Below are 20,329 nucleotides of genomic sequence, written 5' to 3' on the forward strand. Positions count from 1 at the left end.
ATACAGTCACCTGTCCTGCCCATATAGGTTCAGACAGACCTAAACATTCCTCCCAGGTGTTTATCTAATTGATTATTATAATCTGGTGATGGGGATACAGTGCTCTTCCTGAGCAATTCATTCATGTTCGTCACTGTCCTGATTTTTAGAGATTTTCTTCATGTCTATGCTGAAGTTGCTTTACTCTCATTTTAACCATTACTTGTTTCCCCATCCTTAGTGAAAAGAAGATTAGTTTTGGACATGTTGCTTGGAGAAAATGTTTTCATTTTGAAAAACTGCCATCCTCTTTTCCCTAATGGTCTTATCCCTAAACCAAAATAACCCACTTTTTATTTTTTCCCCAATGGGTCATGTTTCACAGACGTGCTGCCTGTTCTCAGCTTTTTAAAAATGCTGGCTGGGTAAGAAGAGACAGTGTCTCTAAGGGCAATTGTGTACATCTGAATACGTGGGGATGATCTGTATCATAGGATTTGAATATAATTTTAAGTAACACCAACACAGATTGATGACCATGATTTCCTTTTCATTGAGGTTACTGCAAAAAAAAACCAAACATATGCTAAAAGCTAGAAACGGACATAAAACAAATGTATGTCTGTTTTCCAGTGCAGTTAATAAGCATAATCCCACAATGTGTTTGTTATAATTGACAAGTGCTTTGACCAACAATCATAGGATGAATAGCTTCAGCCACTAAATTTCTGCTCATTTGCTGCCTTGGCAGGAGAGTTCCACTGTGGGTTTGAGGATGGTAACATTTGCCTTTTCACTCAAGATGACACAGACAATTTCGACTGGACAAAACAAAGCACTGCCACTAGAGACACAAAATACACCCCGAACACGGGGCCGAACGCAGACCGCACTGGCTCCAAGGAAGGTAAGCTCCAGCGGTGCGCCTGGTGCCGGCACTGGGAGCTCTGCTGCTCCGTTGGGGTGAGGGACCTGTCCAGGACAGCCAGCTCAGCCAGCTATGCTATTTTTCTTGACCATACCAAGAATGGGCATACTTCAAGGACTTATAACAGAAATCGCCGGTGCTGAGGCACGTGGCTGGTCCCTAAGCACAACCCGCTAACAGTGCCATTAACCATCTTGTATTGTTTCTGTTGTGCCATTTTCAAAGCAATTGCTTTCGTGTTATAGTCTAGTGGGGAAGCATTCTGGCACATCTTGAAATATTCTTCTGTTTTATTTCTTCTAAATTCTAACTTGGGCTCCCTCAGACTGTCACAATGAGGCGGGGTTTTGCCCCATTTTTACTTTGGGTGATGCTAAAATATGTAATTTCCAATCTGCTATCCTGGTTAACAGAAGCATGCCATCTTGACTGCAGTATATTTGCATTTGAAAAGTCAGACATATTGTGCCAAATTTATCAAGTACTGCGGTAACTCATGCTATTTCATTGTATGCATCCCGCTTGCACTACCAAAGGGGAGAAAAAAATCATACTGCATTGTATTTGCTTGGTTATATTAAGTAAATGGTATCTTTTGTTGGCACAGGCCAGGGTCAGAATAAATTAATGTTGTCTTCTTTCATGAAAGTGAGCTTTTGAACATGTGATTGGCACGGTCAGTTGAAAATGTTCGTTGAGAGGATTCCGTCAAGATATTTTCCCTTTATTTTACAAGTCCTCCCTGCTCACTCTTTATAGGAACAAACTGCACTCTTGAGACTGAAGTCTGAACCCCATCATAAAGATTTTTTTCTTTTCTTGTGAATGTACAATGTTACATCAATTTGAAGTTGTTTACAAGTACTGACCTGCTAGCCCTGATTTTACTCTTGGTAGAAAACACCTCTTTGAAGCAGTTGTGGAAAACACATGGGCTTAATGCAGAAAAAAGATGTCCCAGAAACCATGGTGATGTCAGATGAATGAAAAATGAACCAAGATGCTTGAGAGAACTGGTGTCTTCTTGCATCTGTATGTGTGTTGGATTTTGAAGACTGCAACCTAACAATTGCCATTTGGACTTCCCATAGGTTTCTACATGTACATCGAGACGTCACGCCCCAGGCTGGAAGGAGAAAAGGCCAGACTTGTTAGTCCTGTTTTCAGTGTTGCTCCCAAAAATCCTTATGGAGCTACGAACACAGCCTACTGTTTTAGCTTCTACTATCACATGTATGGACAGCACATAGGTGAGAGAAAGCCAATGACCTTGTCTTTTCACTTTGGGAAAAATAGCAGGAGAAATGTCCGCTTGTACGAAAGAAAAGCCCAGGAGGACTGCCAACACCTGCAAGGGCCAGTTGCAAGCAAAGCTAGCAAGAGAGGTGCCTGGTGGCATCCTAATTGCTGTAGAAACGTGTTTTTCACTAATCGGCACACTAGCAGGAGCCCCTGTTATAGCTGGAAAGTGGGTTTGTGTGTATGCGAGGTTTTGAGCAGGGAACTTTAGAGCCTGCAAACGGAAAAGGTGATGTTTGCAAGGACTTTGATACTAACACAGTGGTTTGAGTCACTCATCGCTAGATTCAGGCTTGAGCAATTAGCAGCAGTACTTGTGTGCTGGCGCAGCCTGCATACAATGCAGCAGCACACGGTTCTTTTGTAAAAGTTGTGAACAATTTGCTCACAAGCTGTGGGAGTATATATTTTCAAGATGAATCTGTAAGTCTATTTGTAGTCGTAGCTCTTTCAACGCACACACATTTAATTTCTTCATGTAGTATGAGAAAAAGGTGTGAGAAAATATAAAAGCATAAACGATAGACAGCCAATTTTTATAAATCCTCTAAATTCCTGTGGGGTGCTCGGTGCTTACCAGTGTGTCAAGAGGCTTTCCAGTACCAGGCTGACCTGACTTGATGTATTATTATATATACTTGAAGGGCAAACACATCCTCACGGTGCATTCTGGTGCTTGCTTCAGAAAACCTTCACCTGCCTCCAGGCAGAGATCAGATTTTAAACAGAGCAGACAAGTTTGCTTGTTTTTTTGTTGGTCGTCTCTGCACTGTGAGCATGCGAATGCAGTCCCAGGTCTGAATTTTCCTGGCTCTGTGTTGCAGTGAGTGCTTGGCTGTTTATTGGAAGGAAGTGGCTGAGCCATGCCACGCTTAGTGAAATAAATATAAACTGCCCTATATAGTCATGTACCAGGCTGTTTCTGGTATGACAGTGAAGAGCAAAGTTACAAACATGAAAGGTCAAAGAGTCTTTCTGGAATACCTTAGTGTTGGGATAAAATATAAGGAAAACAGCCGCTGAGGCTGACATCTGTCCACAAAACAATCACCTCTCATTGGTGCCGTTTTGGTTTTTCCTGGGGCTACCTTTTCAGCAAGTGTCTGTGTCCTTAGTTTTTCTTGCTGAGATCACCCTTTCCTGTTTATGTGTAATTTCTTGAATTGACATGTATAATGCTGGTGGATGAAGGAGCTGATCCACAGGTGAAGATGATATCCATGATGACTGGCGAACGTTCGTTACGATCCTTGTTACATAGGAGTTCACGGCAATGTGGACACCTAGTTGTCAAAAACCAAAATTGCTCACTATCAGTTTTGTTCCTTAATGCTGAAAAAAATGTTCAAATTTATCTACTTTTGAATAGCTTTGTACAAAATTACATATTATTCTGTCTTTAAAGAGCAGACTGACAGAAAAATAGTAAATAAGTAGCATCAACCATGTGTTTGAATGCACGCTCATACACATTTACTAAAATAAAAATTTTAATTCCTTATGACAGAATGTTATGAAACACATGAGAATGCAACATGCATACAGAAATAAATTATGAAATCAGAAAATATATACCATTTGATTACCCAGATGTGAACTCTGTCACTGAAATTATTCACATGAGGATAATGAAGAGAAAAGAAAAACCTTATGAGTGATGAAATTCTAAGACTTCGATGATTTAAGCACATGGTTATTGTACGAATAGCCATATTGATGAAGCTACTGCTTGAATCAGTTTTTAAAGGTTTGTGCTCTTAGAAATTACTTTGGGTTAGGAAAGGTCTTATTATAACACAATGACTTGCCCAGACAAAGCAAACCTTATCATGACACAGCGTTTCAGAAGATGTGTCCTTGTGGTAAGGATGGCCACCGGCCTCCTGGGCTGCATCAGGCAGACGGAGCCAGCAGGTCCCGGGAGGGGATCCTGCCCCTCTGCTCAGCACTGGTGGGACACAGCTGGGGTGCTGGCTCTGGTGATGGGCTCCCCAGTGCAGGACAGACATGGGCTTACTGGAGAGGGTTCAGCTCAGGTCCACAAAGCTGATGAAGGAACTGGAGTATCTGTCACCTGAGGGGAGGCTGAGAGAGCTGGGACTGCTCAGCCTCGAGAGGAGAAAGCTCAGGGGGATCTCACCAATATATATGAATACTTGAAGGGAGAGTGTAAAGAAGATGGAGCTGAGAGATGCTCAGGGACAGGACAAGAGGCAATGGGCAAAACCTGAAATAGAGGCAATTCTGTTTAAACATAAGAAAAAAAGGGGGGGGGGGGGGGGGGAGGGGGAGTTAACCGTGAAGGCAACCAGACACTGGCAGAGGCTGCCCAGAGAGTTTATGGTGTCTCTGACCTTGGAGTACCCAAAATACAATTGCACGTGGTCCTGGGCAACCTGCTCTAAACTACCATGCTTTGAGCAGGGGTTTTGAGGGGATGAAATCCAGAGGTGCCTCCAACATCAACGATTCCGTGGGAAATATTTAATTGGCAATGTTTTTTTTTCAGAAGAATCACATTTTATGAAGGATTAATCCCCCATGGATAATTCTAAATCTTATTGCTGAAACAGATTGACTGTTTATCACAAGCTGTTAGAAGCCTTGACCCTTCACCGCTGTTCTGGAGTTTGCAGATGACATACAGAAGGTGCTTCTTATCCCCATTTGGGAGTGAGCGCTGCCAGTCGGGGCAGCTATTGGCTGTAATGTGCGCTGTCAGCTCCTTGATTTCTTCACGAGAACAGGATAGAAGCTGCTAACTGAGACTCCCTGTATGATCTCTGTGCTGTGGGATCTCTCTTTTGAATAGCTGTGAGCTGCTGATTCTTGACCTGAATTAATTGAAAGCTGGAAGTGTCTTTCAGGGGAGTTTGGCTCAAATAAATTCCAGCCTTTTCTTTCCTTGGACCTGGGGACAGTGTGTTCATACAAGAAGCGTGGTCATTAACCTTTGATTTTTCATCCAAAGTCCTGTAACTTTATTCAGCAGACTTCATTACATCTCCACTGGATTGCTTTATTCTCCCAACTTATCCATAAGATTTCCAAGCAGTATTAGGGCTATTATTCCCATGTCTCAGGGGCAGAGTACTTTGTTTCTAGAACAGTTTCGGTGCTCATCAAAATGTTTTCTGCGTTTCCAACAAGGTTTTGAAGGCTCCCTAATGAAATGGAATATCGTCCTGGCATGATGCTCTGTTGCTGATGTGGAGTGGTCTTGGAGGCTTAGGGGAAAACCTGCTTCACCCTCCAGTCTTAAAAATGAGTGACACCAGTGACATCAAATTGAGAACATGCCTGTTGCACTATATTGAAAAAAAAGCGACAGCCTGCCAGTTTATCCAGTTCAGCTTCTGCGCCTGCTGTTTGGGTCTTTGGTGTCTCTGGAGAAGAGGCTGAAAATTTTTGTAGTGATAAGGAGAAGTACTTTGGGTGTCTTTGCAGAGAACAGAGCACAGATCTGAGATTAGCACTTAGGCTACAGCACAGCTCTGATGAGATAAACAAGGACCTACATCCTATGCCAGGGCAGTTAGATTCAGGAAGATAAAGTATGTCTTTACCTGAAATAGATGGCTCTTACTTACAATTCAGATTGCAATTCCTGACAGACCACACCGAGCTAACTGCGGGAGTGCTGGCTGCCAGAGAAACTGCAGGTGCTCCGCTCCACACCCTTCAAAAGCAGAAGGTAGCTTATCCCTAAAGCGTAAGAGAAATAAGTTCCCATTACTTGATTTGCAGCAAACAACAAGCCATTGTTGCGGAAGAAGAAGATGAAGAGTCACTGTCCTTATTGTGTCCCTGCATTAAGACAGAAAGAGGTTGTAGTTACATTAGAGCTGTCACCACCTTTTAAAACTGTATTTCAGAGTTCTCCATCTGCACCCCAAAATGGAGCATTTTCAATTGATGCTCCAAGAACAATGAGTTTTCTTGTCATTGGAGACCCATCACAAAACAAAAAGTGGAAGCAGAACATGCTGTCAGAGCACACTGAGGATGCTGTTTGTGTTCACACAGCGATGGTGCTCAAAATGCCACCTGTGTTGCAGCTGGTGATGTCTCCGGAGCACCCTGTGCTGTCATGGCAGAAGTAAACCTTATTCCTTAACTCACAGCTGTGACTCCTGCCTGCTGTTTTTGTCTCCTAGAGTCACTCCATTACCCAATTTGTCTGGAGTTTGGAGTAGTCAGAAATCTTTAGGTGAATCCTTGCTGGCCGTGCCTCAGTGTGAACCCTATAGCCAACCCATCCTCCCACACAGCATCAGCTTTGCAAAGGCCACATAACTTTTCCAAAAATTTTCTGGCAGAATTTCAAGGATAAGCATCTGTTGCATTAGTTAAGTTATTAGTAATCTGTATCATTAGTTAAGTTTTCAGCGATGCTTCGGGCAAGGATGTCTGCATATCTAGCGAAGAGGACCAGGCAGGAATATCCATACCAATCAACATGCTGGGCAGCGAATGAGCATACCTGGTACAGGAACGGCTATTTTGTATTTTAAGTAAGACTGATATCATTCAGCTATTAATTTGAAGAAATTTTGTGACACAGAGGGTCTGAGTATGCTGCGAACAATCTTACATCCCTATAACCTCAGCAGTGATGGAATTACATGCTTTTCATACCTAAATTATTCAGTTATTCCAAACAGCCCTGTGGTATGGGTTATATCAGCCTGCAAAAACAGGTGAAACAATTAGCCAGCAATTCATTTTTTTCTTGATATGGACATTGCTTTTTGTCTTTTAGAAAAATAATGTTACATATAACTCTTATTTTATAACTTAATGTAGTCTTGTCTAAGACCCTGCCTTTATTCAGACCGTAGACCCAGCACAGTTGTTGAAAAAAGTCTTGGAGAGAAGCAGATGGGAAGGAAGGGAGAACTGTTGTAGCTGAATAAGATAAACCTTGCCCAAGAGCTGCTGGTGCCGTTTGGAAGAGGGCTGAGGCGGAGCAGCTGCTTGCTGTATTGCTGCAACGTATTGCTGGGCTGGGCTGCAGGGCTGCTGCAGGGAACCCTCCTGAGCATTTTCCTTCTTGCAAACACTTTCTGTTTCACATCTTTTTCTTTTACCCGGTAGTGTGGATGCAGGCAGACAGAACGGCCTCGTTAGAAGCCGTGTTTCCTTTATGCTCCTTCTGCACCCTCCCCTGCATTTGAGAAATAAAACGCTGCAGTAGGAGGCAGGTGGGAGACATGGTACCGCCCAGTTGCTCCAGCGAGCATCGCTGCCCCCACCTCCTTCAAAGAAGATGTATGGCCTCATTCTGGGCACCCTGGTGAAATAGCCGTGATGAGAATATTTGCTGCTCCATTACACGTTTTGCCTTATGTTTTTCAAGGCACTGAGTTTTGCTATTGCTAGAAGTAAGAACTTTTTATTAGCAGTAGCTGAGTCACTGTGCAGCTGCCTCAGATCTGAGAGGTTTCATTGCAAATATAATTTGTACAAGCTCCCCAGCTGCCATGCCTAACACCATAAAAAAACCAGTAGTCTTATGTGAACTTGACCATCTGAACTTTCTTGAATGAAGGCAAATGCAGTGATTTTCATAGTACAAAGAGACGTCACTGCCTCACACATCTGCAGATAACAGTGGTGGGCAAGAAGGAACAAAATCTCCAAAACCCATGTGAATTACTGAAGTCTGCTAAATGAAGTCAATGCATTTGCTGTCTGTTGGCACACCAAGACCCTTGTTTCTGTTCATGGTCTGAGACAGTGCGATTAACCAGAGAGAAGGGCTGCTGAATGCGGACGGTCTGTTACCTGTTGCAAATAATGCCTGTGCTGGAACCAGTAACTTCATGGTCAGCGGTGGGGAAAGACCCAGGTCTATGAGGTTTTTCTCCACAGGGAGGGGCTTTACTGGGGTTATTTTGACTCGGAGGATTACGTTGTCCTTCAGAAATAGTCGTTAGCAGGCGTAAGGGCATCACATCTGTCTCTGAGATAGACTTGCAAGGCTCTACGGCACGCTTATTTAAATGGTGTACAGAGGAAGCAAAAAGCTGGACAGTCTTTATAAGCACAAGCTAAGGATAAAGCAATCCAGTTGCTTATTTATCCTTGGGTAAAGAGTTTATAAATGCCTGATTTACACTAAAGCACAGAAAAATATTTTCAACCCATCTTACCCTGGGAAGCCTCATGTCCTTCCTGAGGAGCAATGGGTGCGACCACCCAGCCCACAACGGCAGAGCACTCCCTGCGCACTGAGTTTACCTCTGCTGTGAATTCACATCACCAGTTCACAGTGTTCCCAAGATTAAAAGTTTTTGAATTTACAACAAGAAACTCGCCACATCCACTCAGCCCTAGCAGAGGCCCCTGCAAAGTAGGAAGGGGGTGTGAGTAGGGGGTTTCTGCCGTACCCAGCACAGCATCTGTGCTCCATGGGAAAGCCTAACCAATTCCAGTTCTCCACCTTTCTTCTAGGAAGCTTGAACGTGTACCTGCGTTTGAAAGGTCAGACTGCAATAGAGAACCCGTTGTGGTCTTCAAGTGGAAATAAAGGACAGCACTGGAACCAAGCCCGTGTTAATATAAACCCCCCAACTTCGTTTCAGGTAATGGCTTGTGCATCACACACCGGGAACAGGAGCATTTGGTTTTTGGAGGGGAGGGCCTGTGTATGCTGACCCTTTCCTTCTGACACAGGATTTCACAGCTTCATTTCAGGTCTGAAAGCTGCTTTATGGATAGATAATTGCTTTCTTTGCTTTAAATAGGTGAGCACCATAGAGCTTAATAATGCACATTTTAATGACAGAACAGTAGCTGTTTGCTTGAAGGCAAAGTGTCTTTCAGTTTTCAGAAGATGCTGGTAGCCAGTACAAAACATTTTTGAATTTCAGATTAGCGACTGGAATACAGAATTACTTTCTGTGAAAGAATATTTAGGGTCCATGCTACAGTGCCTGTGTTAGAGGTCTCTTGAAATACAAGCATTTTCTGCAGAAAAAGGAATGATCTCTAAGTCTTTGCCAAAGCAGCAGTGCTGCCTGCGCAGAGCTCCTGGCACGGCAGAGCTGCACGCCTCGTTCGCTAGGTACATGCAAGTTATGACAGGTTTTCACACATTTCATTTTTGGTTTGACAGTGAGATGCTGATAGACTCTTATGGGCAGTTCTCATTCATGCTATGAGCTGTTTGTAACTGGAACGGACCCAAAAAGGCAGCTGCTGTGAGCAAGCCCTCGTGTGTTTGAGGCTGGGAGTATCGTCATGGAAGATGGGAGTCACAAGCTGTGCCCTGCGGTGCAATGTTCACCAGGCTCCTCTGTCCCCTCTCTGTAACCTCCAAGTCCCCTGGGGGAGGTAATGGCTTTGGGGGAAAATTAAAAGTCATTCGGTGCGAGTCAAAACTGCTATCTCAAACATGCAGATTGGGATTCGCTTTATGGGTAATTACTGATCCTGACCCTTTGCTTTTATTCCCGTGCATGAGAGGCAACATCAGAGGAGAAATGTTTTGGTGCACGTGATTGCAGAGGCGTTGCATGGAGGGAAATTAGAAGAAAACTGCAAGAGGGGGATATGCGAGGTATAGCATTACATGATGTTTGAGTGGAAAAAAGTGGCAGAACCAGGGAGGAAGAGTGTGGAGAAGAGGGACACGAGTGTTAAAGTACACTCAGAGCATGGTGCCAAGCACAAGGGAGCTGATCAGAGTGGGTGAGTTTGCATTGGTGAAGTCAGGATAAGTCCAAGAAGTCTGAACGGTGAAGGAGAGAAAAATTATTTAGTATCTGAACATGAAAAGTGGACTGGTAAAGGGAGAGGAGAGGTGGCTGGGCAGCTGAAACCAAAGCAATTGCAGTGTTGTCTGAGAGGGATTCCCGAGACCTGGGACAGGCGTTAGCAGAGGTAGGGGAAGGATGAGGACAGCAGCCTCAGCTGGAGAGGGGCAAGGGCTTTGGCACCAGCAATGTGGAGGGGTGGACGAAGGAGATGGGGGGCAAACCCGGGGTCACCTCATCAGCATGGAGAAGAAGGCGTGGCTTTGGGTGGAAGGGAAAGCTGGGGTGTCTGCCTTGCAGGCAGCCATCCGGCGTAAGGCACTGGCAGAGCAACCGGAGACCGCAGCGAGCGGCTCCCTGTGCCCAGGGTGGGTGCTGCTGTCACTGTGGGTCTGAGCACCAGCCCTCACACGGGGCCCCGTTGCTTTCAGAAAAGTTACAGGAGCCACTTCTGCTACCGGTGCACCTTACTCGCATCACTTCAACACCATATTCGCTGGTGCCACTAGCTGGTACACAACATGGAAGCTCCTCTGCTCAGCTGTTTTTCACCTTTTACGTTGTTATGTTTAAAGGCTTCAGCATAAAATGAATGTAAAGTTGTGAAGCTCTGCACAAATATAACAAATAAATGTCAGAGCAGTTGGAACCTTAAATTACTTTTTTTAGCAGCTCTTGCATCAAGCACTTTATTTTCCATTTAGAAGTCTAAGTAGGAAAGAATATAAAGCTCCCAGTTAAATTTAAGGAGAGTGAATTGAAGTGAATCTTTGCAGTAAAACAGTACACTGACAAAGAAATTAAAACTTTTTATAGGTTAATTTATATGGGTAAAAGTGCAGCCCAGATTTGGTTTATACCTTCCTAGTCCCTGTAATATATAACAAAGCTTCTGTCTTGAAGAACTGAGAGGACTATGGTGCTTTGAATCAGAAAAAGTATCACCTAAGAGCTATCTATCTCAGTAAGATAGTCACTTATTAAGTATTTTTAAAGAATAAACGGGGGGAAAGGGAGGGTGTGGGAGCGATACATTGCATGCTGGCGTCTAGGAGGCTGTCAGTTTTAGTTCAGATTTGAGCAGGAGTGTTGCCACTGCCTTCAGCTACGCTGCCCTTGACACCTTCTTGTGTTGAAGACATTTTTGGCAGAAGAGGGACTGGTCTGACCCTGCCAGACCACCGAGATGTTCAGCCCCGTACAGTGAGCGTAAGGGGCTTACACCCTTGCCATCACACTGTCCGGCTGGGGACATTCATGAGTCTCCTCTGCTTCTTATTAGGAGACTGGCCAGGAAGGTAAAACCTGTCTGAAATCCTCTTGAAGAAGAACAAGCTGAATCCCCCGGGGACACTCGGGCTGGCTCTGGAGGCACTATAAGGGCTGATTTCCATTTCCCCCATTAAGAGAGCAGGGTGGCCGTTGCCCTGCGCAGAAGCCCCTGCATTCCTCTGCTAAAAGCAGTATTTTTAACAACAGCTTTGTAAAGTCACAGAGATGTAGGTAATGGGGTTTGCAGGATACTGATGGGGAATTCTGATCATCTGGCACCTCCTGCACATAGCTGTGAACTGCAGGCTGGATTGTGCTCTGTGCCTTGCCAACACTCATCTGTGGTGATTTGTTCTGAGCATGTGGCCAAGCTGGCTAATAGCAACCCGTCTCTGAGGCCCATAAAACGCACTGCCAAATGCAGATTTTAATTAAATGCTGGCCGTTGTATTTGTATAGAGTCCTTTTGTCTGGAAACAGTGTTTTTCATTATCAGGAAAGATTTGACTTTAAACTCCGTTGACTGGTTATATGCCTGCTGCCAAGGAGCAGGGGGAGAAGAGAAGACATTTTCCTCTTGAGCTGAATACTTCCCATCATCAGAGGTAGAGTTGAAAAATTGTCAGAGGGATAATGACTTGATACACTGTCTTCAGACAACAGGGTAAATTATGGAAAAACTTACTGTTTTCCCAATTACAGTTCCCTGTTGCATTAATATCCACCTTGTTATAGTAATTAACCTACAGTGTCACACTTCAATAAAATAACGACGGAGTCTCCTGCTCCAAATGCACAGCTTTCACATTTATTTAGTGCTCCCAGCACAGACCTCGCCGCCTCGCTTAGGACACAACAGACAGGCTGTAAATACATGCCTAGTATTGCCAGCTTACCGCTTCAGGGTCGGGCACCTGCTGGGGATGCTCGGCTTAGCAAAGGGGTGAGATGAGTCTGTGGCCAGGGTTGAGGGATGTGCCCTCCACGGAAAGGCAAGAGCAGAGAATTGCATGTGCAGTGCAGTGGCTGGTGGCGTCGTGCACCGTTGTGATACACTTCTTGGGTGATGCTTATCCAGCTGGACTTGTTACTGCACCCCTGTGATTTACAGGGTCATCTCCCACTGCCCTGAGTGTTTACTCATGATTTGTAATGAAGGGTATTCATTTCAGATGGGCAGCTCTGGTTGAACTGTATTAATGAGCAAAGAAATGTTGGAAGCTGCTGAAAGGTCGGATCTGCGTCCTGCTGAAATCAGTGACAACAGAGAGAGCCCATCTGAGTGCCACAGACATCTCCCTGATACAGTTAGATCATTATGAAGTGTAATTTAAATATTTTGCTGCAGGTGGAATTAATTTTTTTTTCAAATTTACTCTACCCCCAAGAGTTAATGTCTCCATTAGTGCCACAGCACATCCTTATAAAATTCATTGAATATCATGCATATATTGTTGCAGATTAAAGTTAAAGAACGCGTCATCTAAGTTAACCAAAAATATTTCAAAGGACTGAGGGGGAGAAAAAAAGGGAAAGGAGAGATAACTGTGCAAATGGTGCTGCTTGGGAAATATATTCCTTACATAATTTTTTCATCTCTTTAGAAGTGCTTTGATGTTTTCTAGTGAATAAATTTCTTGCAACACAGAATGAGTCCACTCTTCTGCAAAGCTAATTAAGCAGCAGTATGGCAGGACAGCACCACATCGGGCTTGGGGAAGGAGAGCGGCTAACTTGTTTCTTCACTACAACAGTAATCCATATCCAGCAACGAACATTACCGCAAATAACAAGCCACCCATTTCCATACAGGCACCATTTCCCTTCCCAGCTGTTGCAGTTGGGGTTCCAGGCTAGGAATATTTGACAGAAAGTGACTAATAGGACCTTGAAATCACAGGTGTCCATTTAGTGAAGATTAAAGCCTTAAAAAGGAATAAAATCTCTACCCTGAGCCCCTCTGTGATAAAACACACTGCAGTGTCCTCTGATAAATATAAAACCATTCCTAGAAGGGATCAAAGCTTCTAAACATGATGATGAGCCACTAAAAGGGCAAGAGGGGAGCGGGGATGTCATAGTCATCAATAGCTGCCACGGTTGGAGATCTGAGAGGTTAAAATCCATTGAGGTGATCATAGGAGATCACTGTGGGACCTCAAGGGATCCAAATCAAAGCTTCCTGACCCCTTGAGATAAATAAAGCTTTGTGTTATGGGTGAAATGATACAAACCTGCCTCCTAGGAGGTTTCTCCCAAGCTTTCATGGGCCATGGGAAGGTCCCCCTCCTGCTGCCTGCTGGGAAGTGCCACCAGCTGCAGGAGGGGGATCCCAGTGTGGGAGATAAAGTGGGAGGGACTGGCTGGGCCACCTTCAAGAGCTAGAAACCTCATTTTATGGTGGATTTTTTTGGCTCCTGTGTGTTTCATGAAATCTGTGCTCAAGTGGATGCTCAGTCCTTCAACATGTCGCAGATGCTGTCCTTCAAGCTGTGCCTCTGCCACTCACTTCAGGTGGCAGGAATTTCTGGGAAACACACCCCAATTCTCTTTAAAACTCTTTTTCCATTTAATCCTGCCCTTTGCTCCAGGAATTACTATATTTACCTAAGTACACACATTACAGTTAGCATAGTGGCAAAGCTGACCTGGAGACACCAGGTAGACAGCTAGGCAGATGACTAGCATCTCTGGTATTCTTCAGCTCATTTGGAGAAGTACAAGCCTCTATTGCTCACACATCCTCTATGTTCACCTTGCAAGTATGTGTGAGCTCAGTTGCAGGGTTTTTTGTATCATAGAAAGTGATTGTAAATGACTCCAAGCCCATCAACGTAGTTTAATGCCATGCAAAATGCAGCTGAACTTTTTCCATTTGTCACCCTCTGATCTGCTTCTACTTTATTTTTTTGCAGCTCATATTTGAAGGGATCCGGGGCCCCGGCATCGAAGGTGATATTGCTATTGATGATGTATCAATTGTGGAAGGAGAGTGTATGAAATCAGACCAACCAGCCAACAGTAAGTGGCTCTTCCACATGTGAGGGAGAGAATAAATTACGTCTTGTGCTTGTAAATTTGAGATAGTTTCTAAAATGGATTTTCTCCAGGAGAACAATATATCATTCGATTCAGTTGGAGAGGCTTAAAGTGAAACATTTTCCTTGGAAGCAAACTCTGGAGTCAAAATGTCTTTGTTCAGATAGGGAAATGCTGGTTTAGCACAGATGCAAGTGAGAGGCTGATGGGCATTAGGCAGAAGCGAGAGCAGTGGGCTGCGCTCCACGGTGGGGCTGGGCTGGGTGGCCGTGAGTCAAAATAGGCAGACAGATAAAGCAAAAATAAAACAATGTTCAGGGGGGGAAACCAATATGAAACTAATGAATATCAGTGTTGTGATTCCCTGTGGACTTTGTTTTCATCCCTCCACCCCCACGTGTGCGTTACAATACAGACCTTAACTACGCAGCCAGATGTTTTTTTATCCCAGCGTCTCCTGCCTCATTCAGTTGGCTCTTTGCAGGAGGTGACCTTGCAGACCGTTGTCCCTACAGAGACCGGGGCTCTGCCAGGGGAGGTTGGTGGCACTCGGTGTGATGAGTGGAGACAGCCTGGGTGAGCACCCTGTTGTCCTCCCCAGCCACCTCCGCGTTGGTGTGCAGGACAGGTTGTGATGGCCGAGCCCTTTGTCTTCTAAGCCTTGTAGCAATACTGACTGTGTCTGGGCAGCTCTTTAATTCTACCTTTTTTCCCCCCTCTTTGTAGATTTACGATCAGGTGCTGTTGGGACATTAGCGCATATACGACTTACCCCAGTTATCATCCTCATGTGTGTCTTAAGTCATCAGAGGTGACCTTATCCTGGGAGAGGCTACAAAAGATTCACCAGGCACTGGCATGAAGAAAGAGTCTTTGTAAAATGGACATTTAAAAACAAACTACCAAAGATTCCTCCACTGACTGACTCAAAAGTTAAATAAATACATAAATAAATAATAATAAAAAAAATTAAAAAGCACTGGGGACATAAAAGGCATCACGGGAGTGTAACTCACTATGAACCACGCGTGAGAACGATATCTGGCCTAAGTAAGGAAGAGACCTTCAGGTGCTTTTGTGGTCAATAATGAATACAGCATCATCTGGTTGAACTCTCGGAAAAGAGCTATAGAAACCCTTGTCAAAGCACAAAGTCATGGCTGGTTTTGTTTCAAATGAATAGTTTGCTTGTTACCATGGAAACCTAATGGCCTGCCAAAAAAAAAAAAAAAAAAAAAAAAGAAGGAGAGAGAGAGGAAATAAAAACAAGAGAGAGAGAGAGAAACACCTCACTGTAAACAGGGTATGTGAAGAGCTGGCATTCATTTTCCCTTCAAGAAGGTTTTTAGTATAGAGTTAAATAAATGTAGGCCCTTTCTACTTTGGCTGTCACCTCCCCTAGAGAATAACCCTAAATCAGAGCTGTTTTAAGACATTTATGTTTCATTTCTCATGGCTATGCTTGATAACTGTATGCTGTCTCCTTTTGCATGCATTACTATCCAGGATGTGCGACCTGGGCTTACATATTACACAGGCTTATCGGAGTTTGCTTGCGGCCACTCGAACACCCCTCTCCCCTCCCCAACTAAGTCATCTGTTCTAATCAAGTGAAGAAACCAAACCACCGTCTTTTATAAATTGCCATGGAAACCAAGTGCCTTCAATGAAACAAGCCTGATTTAAAAAAAATAAAAATAAAAAAATAAAATAAAATAATAATAATAATTTCAACACAGAAGCTTGCACTGCTAAAATGTGATTTGTGCAAACTATTTTCTAAACAAACTACGGAGCCTGGGTGTGCAGACTGCAGGCAAGGAGATGAAGCCGCTTCTGGAGATGGATGGACCTAAGCTGCTGCGTAAGCCCTTCTGGATGAGATATTTGTTGTTTAACCTTCCAGACAGCCATGGCCTTTCAGCTTATTATCCATTAGAAAATAGCTTCCGTTGGTCCTGGAAATGGGAGCAGCACTTTTTTGTTGTTGTCGGGGTTTTTTTTTTTCAGGTTATCAAGTGGGTCAACCAGAGGAAAAGGTCGTTAAGATACACTTAGCGCAGAAGGTGGTAAAACACAGAAGTGATTTTCTTACTCTAACCTCCATTCGCAAGGCAGTCGGCCCCGGCGTTAGCGGGACGGGGAGGCGTGCATGGGGGATGGCAGCGCGTACCGAGACACCAAGCAAACTGCAGAGCTCTGCAAACCTGGCGCCAGCAAAGCACCGAGGGTGCCGTGCCTCCGCCCTGGAGCCAGACTCTGTGCAGATCGCGAAAGATTATTTTGTTATTATAGCAAAATTAAAAAAATAAATAAATCCACTTTTACAGCAACAAAAAAGAAATAAAAAAGAAAAAGCAAGCTGTACAAATGGTTTTGAGCTACCCGAACACGTACCGTTAACCAGCCAGTTTTCCACTGTATTGTAAAGTTCCTTTACAGTTGGTTATGACAATTTGAAGACCTTTTTCCTTAAATTATCTCAGCTTTTAATTCATTTTACAAAAAAATACTTTTGTCTAAAGAATAGTATTATAATTATTATTATTATTCTGCGTTCTCTCGACACCCTAGGATTAAAAAACCAACCTGATATGCAAATAATTGGAGTACAAACATGAAAACACACAAACAAACAAGTATAATATTTGCAAATACGAGTATAAAAAGCACAACAAGATGCAGTAAAACAATGACAAGGCTTGATTTTTTTTTTATTCTGTAGAGAAATGTTTGTGCAAATTCAGTAATTCAACTGAAGAGATAATTTTACAGCTATGTTCAATAAAGCCTCTTTCCAGGTAAGGTATGCCAAGTGGTATGTGTGTTTGTTGAGCAATGTGCCCATGCGCCCCAGATGGGTGCGACTGGCATGGCTTGGTTTTTCCTTGGACAAACTGGTGTTGTCTGAAGGTGTAATGGTCCATACTCGTGATGCTCGGGGGCTGGAGCTTTCCAAGGACACTGTCGGCTCCATAGTTTGTAGGCAGTTTGTGGTGTCTGTAATTCCCTGTGCCACAGCGGGAAGGCTGCTGGGAAGATGGTGGGAACTCTTGAGGCTAGATGGACTGTGGGGTTTTTGAAACCCTTAAAAAAACCCAAATTTCCCACTGGCAAGCACTGGATTCTAATTGTGGACAGAGGACAGGTCGGGTATGGTGAGATCCTGGTGCAGAGTTTTGCTTAGGAAGTCGGTGTGTCTCCTAATTCAGGATTTGTGGAAACCAAACCTTCACATGTATCCTCCTGCTGATCTCTCGTGAAAACCACAGAACTGTGGGATCGTCCAAGAGGCTACTCTGTGGACGCTTTTGGCGTGGCTGTCTTTGGAGGGCCTGGCTTTTCCCGAGGCTGCTAGGGTCCCTGACAGAAGTGGATGCACAGGGTTTTTGCAGGAGACCTCCTGTTACATTTCCTATCCTGTCTCTGACCATCATGCGATCTGGGCAGCTTCTTTTTGCTCATTTTCTGGTTGGAGCAGCAGCTGCAGCAATGCTCCTGGCTGGAGCTGGGCTGGAGCTGGGCTGGAGCCGCAGTGGGCGCTGCAGGAGGTCCCCCCTGCTCAGGGGGTGGGCACGCACGCTCTGGCTTTGCCACACAAAGCTGATGACAAACCTTGTTCTGCTGTATTTTATGACACCTGATTTCATTGTCTTGATCAGATGAAATGGGGAATATGGAAAAAAAAAAAAAAGAGTGGCAATCTGTCGATCATTTTGAAGTGAAGCATGAAGTATTCCATTTCCTTTAAAATATTTTCCCATTTTTCCTTCAAATTCATCCCTTCCAAAAATAGACTCGAAGTAAACTGACATTTGGATTCCCATTGATCAGCACAGGCCAGGAGAAGCATCTTCGAAGCGCCGGGCAGAGCTCCAGCCACAGCGATGACGGTGGCGGTGCGACAGGGGACTCCGCAGGAAGAGAGGATTTGGAAAGCACCCTGCAATGTCCTCTCCTGCTCAGGCAGCTGTGATGAAGACAGCCTGAAGATAATGAAGTAGAGATTGTGCTTGCTTGTTTAGATCCCAAGCTAAGACTGCAAACTCAAATCTGTATTTCCTCTTTGTATTTTGATTTTTCTTTCCCTTGGTCAAGGACCACATTGAGTATTTGATAAAGGTTTTCAATTGACAGCCAAAGACCACAGATGTCTTCTTTCAAGGCAGGATAATCTGTTTGTCCCGAAAAGCCCAGATCTTTGTGTGAAAGGAAATTTATTCCCCTATTTCACTTCTATTCTGCTTTGCTGCAGAAGAAGGTGCTAAGAAAAGCTGGTTTTCTTTCAGTTGTTGATTTAGAAGTAGTGTTATCTTCCTTTACATTCCCAATATAAGCTACCGAAAAGGCAATGGGTTTTTACTTTGTCTGGGTCACAAATAATAATTACAAACTGAGATATGTATGTACTTCCTAGTCTTGATTTTTTTTTCTTTTCCATTTCAGTTGTGAAAATTAATGTATTTGTAAAATTTTTGGACTGGCAATCAGTCAAAGGGAGTTTGAAATGATGGCTCTTCTATGAAATGTGCTAAATCCTATAATTCAGTTCCTGGGTATCCAATCTAGTAATGTTTCTGATGTATTTTTAAATTGGACATCAAATACATAATTGTGCAAATGTGGACTTTGCAGCAACTACAGCACTTGGCTGTTGGGATTGGTGACCATCATTTCTGTGGGGATGGCTGTGGGAGTTAGCTGGGTGGAGCCCATGATAAAATTTCCATTTTTTTTTTAATTCTTTCTCAGGATGATCTGGAAGCATAAGGACATTATTGGCATAGTCCCCTTATATTGCCTCCCACAAAGCCATGCAAGTTCATTTCTTTCACAAAGCACGTAGTCTGAACGTGAAATCCCACATACGGTTATGAAGCACTTTGATCTCACTGTGCTACCAACCCATCACTTCTGCAGCTGGCTCCAGCCAGGCTTGGATCCTGGATGAGACACAAGGGAAGATAAAAGAGCATAGACTAAAAGGGGGCAAACACATTTCAAATCGCACTACAAATGCACATTTATGGTTTGAAGGCAGGAGCAGCTACCTGAGAGTCCATCAATGTGTTGATGCCTCATGTGATGAAGGCATGGACTAGTGGAGGATAAGGTGTCTCCACTGAGCCCATCTCAGATCAGCCAGTTTTTGCAGACTATTACATAAGGGCATGCTATTGTCAGGCCCACAGAAATCCTTGGAAATGGGAAATGTCTTCTTAATTTGGGAGAGGAGGAGCTGGTTCACCCAAAGAAGATGGAGATGCAGCTGGCAGTCCCTGAACGGCTGCAAGCCCCATGCCCAGGTACCGACCTCCACTGGTGCCAGAGCAGTTTCCTTCTTGACACCCAGCACTGGGCTATCTGCTGCGTTCACCAGTGTGAATTGCGTAATTTAGTTGGAACAGCTTTGGGGGCAATTGGGATTCCCAAACTTTAAAACCAAAGTTGATCAGTTAAAATATCAGCTTATCGTTGAAGTTTGTTCTCTCTTTTACTGCCTTGTAAGGTTAGTGAAATCCCTTTGTAGTGAGTAATTTAGTCAGAATGATCAGATTTTTTTCCACCCTTAGTGGAAGAGGCTCACATGCTTTTATTTTTGGAGGGTTTACTTGCTAGTAATTTTTTTGTCATGTATCAAAGGGTAAGTGAAACTCTCTTTCTCCCCAAGAAGAACTGTGATCCATCAGAAGAATGGCTTTATAGAGCAGTTCAATAAAAAAGATACAGTTTGGTATTATAAGCACTCTCTGCCTATATATGCTAATAAAGATATTGGGTGCCATCTGGATTAATTCTTGTATTTTCTCATAAAGCTATAAAAAGCTATAAAAAAGGTTATTATTACATTTCAAATATTTTTTTTTTCTTTGCAAAAAAAGCAACAGCACAGGAGCGTGCTCCCTCGTTTACGGCTGCCTCAACCCCGATGCCCGTGTCAGTCTCAGCAGCACAGAAGGAATTAAACCAGCACATACAAACCATTTGATTTCCCTTCATGCAAAGGAGCTTAACAACCCAGAGCTCATGCAATCCTGCAGTCATTGGACCT

At 43.8% G+C, this 20,329-nt stretch overlaps 1 protein-coding gene across 1 annotated transcript in view; it reads left to right on the top strand.

The window, feature by feature from the left end:
- The window catches only part of MDGA2 (MAM domain containing glycosylphosphatidylinositol anchor 2), a gene marked incomplete at its 5' end in the record, with an annotated part of 252,942 nt that extends 232,874 nt beyond the window's left edge, over window positions 1–20,068 (top strand). Inside the window, 5 exons of the mRNA XM_027795564.2 lie at window positions 731–886; window positions 1,999–2,157; window positions 8,663–8,793; window positions 14,154–14,259; window positions 15,004–20,068. Of these exons, the coding sequence (XP_027651365.2) occupies window positions 731–886; window positions 1,999–2,157; window positions 8,663–8,793; window positions 14,154–14,259; window positions 15,004–15,092 (641 nt within the window). The remainder of the gene's footprint in view (window positions 1–730; window positions 887–1,998; window positions 2,158–8,662; window positions 8,794–14,153; window positions 14,260–15,003) is intronic.
- Window positions 20,069–20,329: the final 261 nt, after the last annotated feature.

This window comes from Falco peregrinus, chromosome 1 (genome assembly GCF_023634155.1).
Source record: "Falco peregrinus isolate bFalPer1 chromosome 1, bFalPer1.pri, whole genome shotgun sequence".
Taxonomy (NCBI): domain Eukaryota; kingdom Metazoa; phylum Chordata; class Aves; order Falconiformes; family Falconidae; genus Falco; species Falco peregrinus.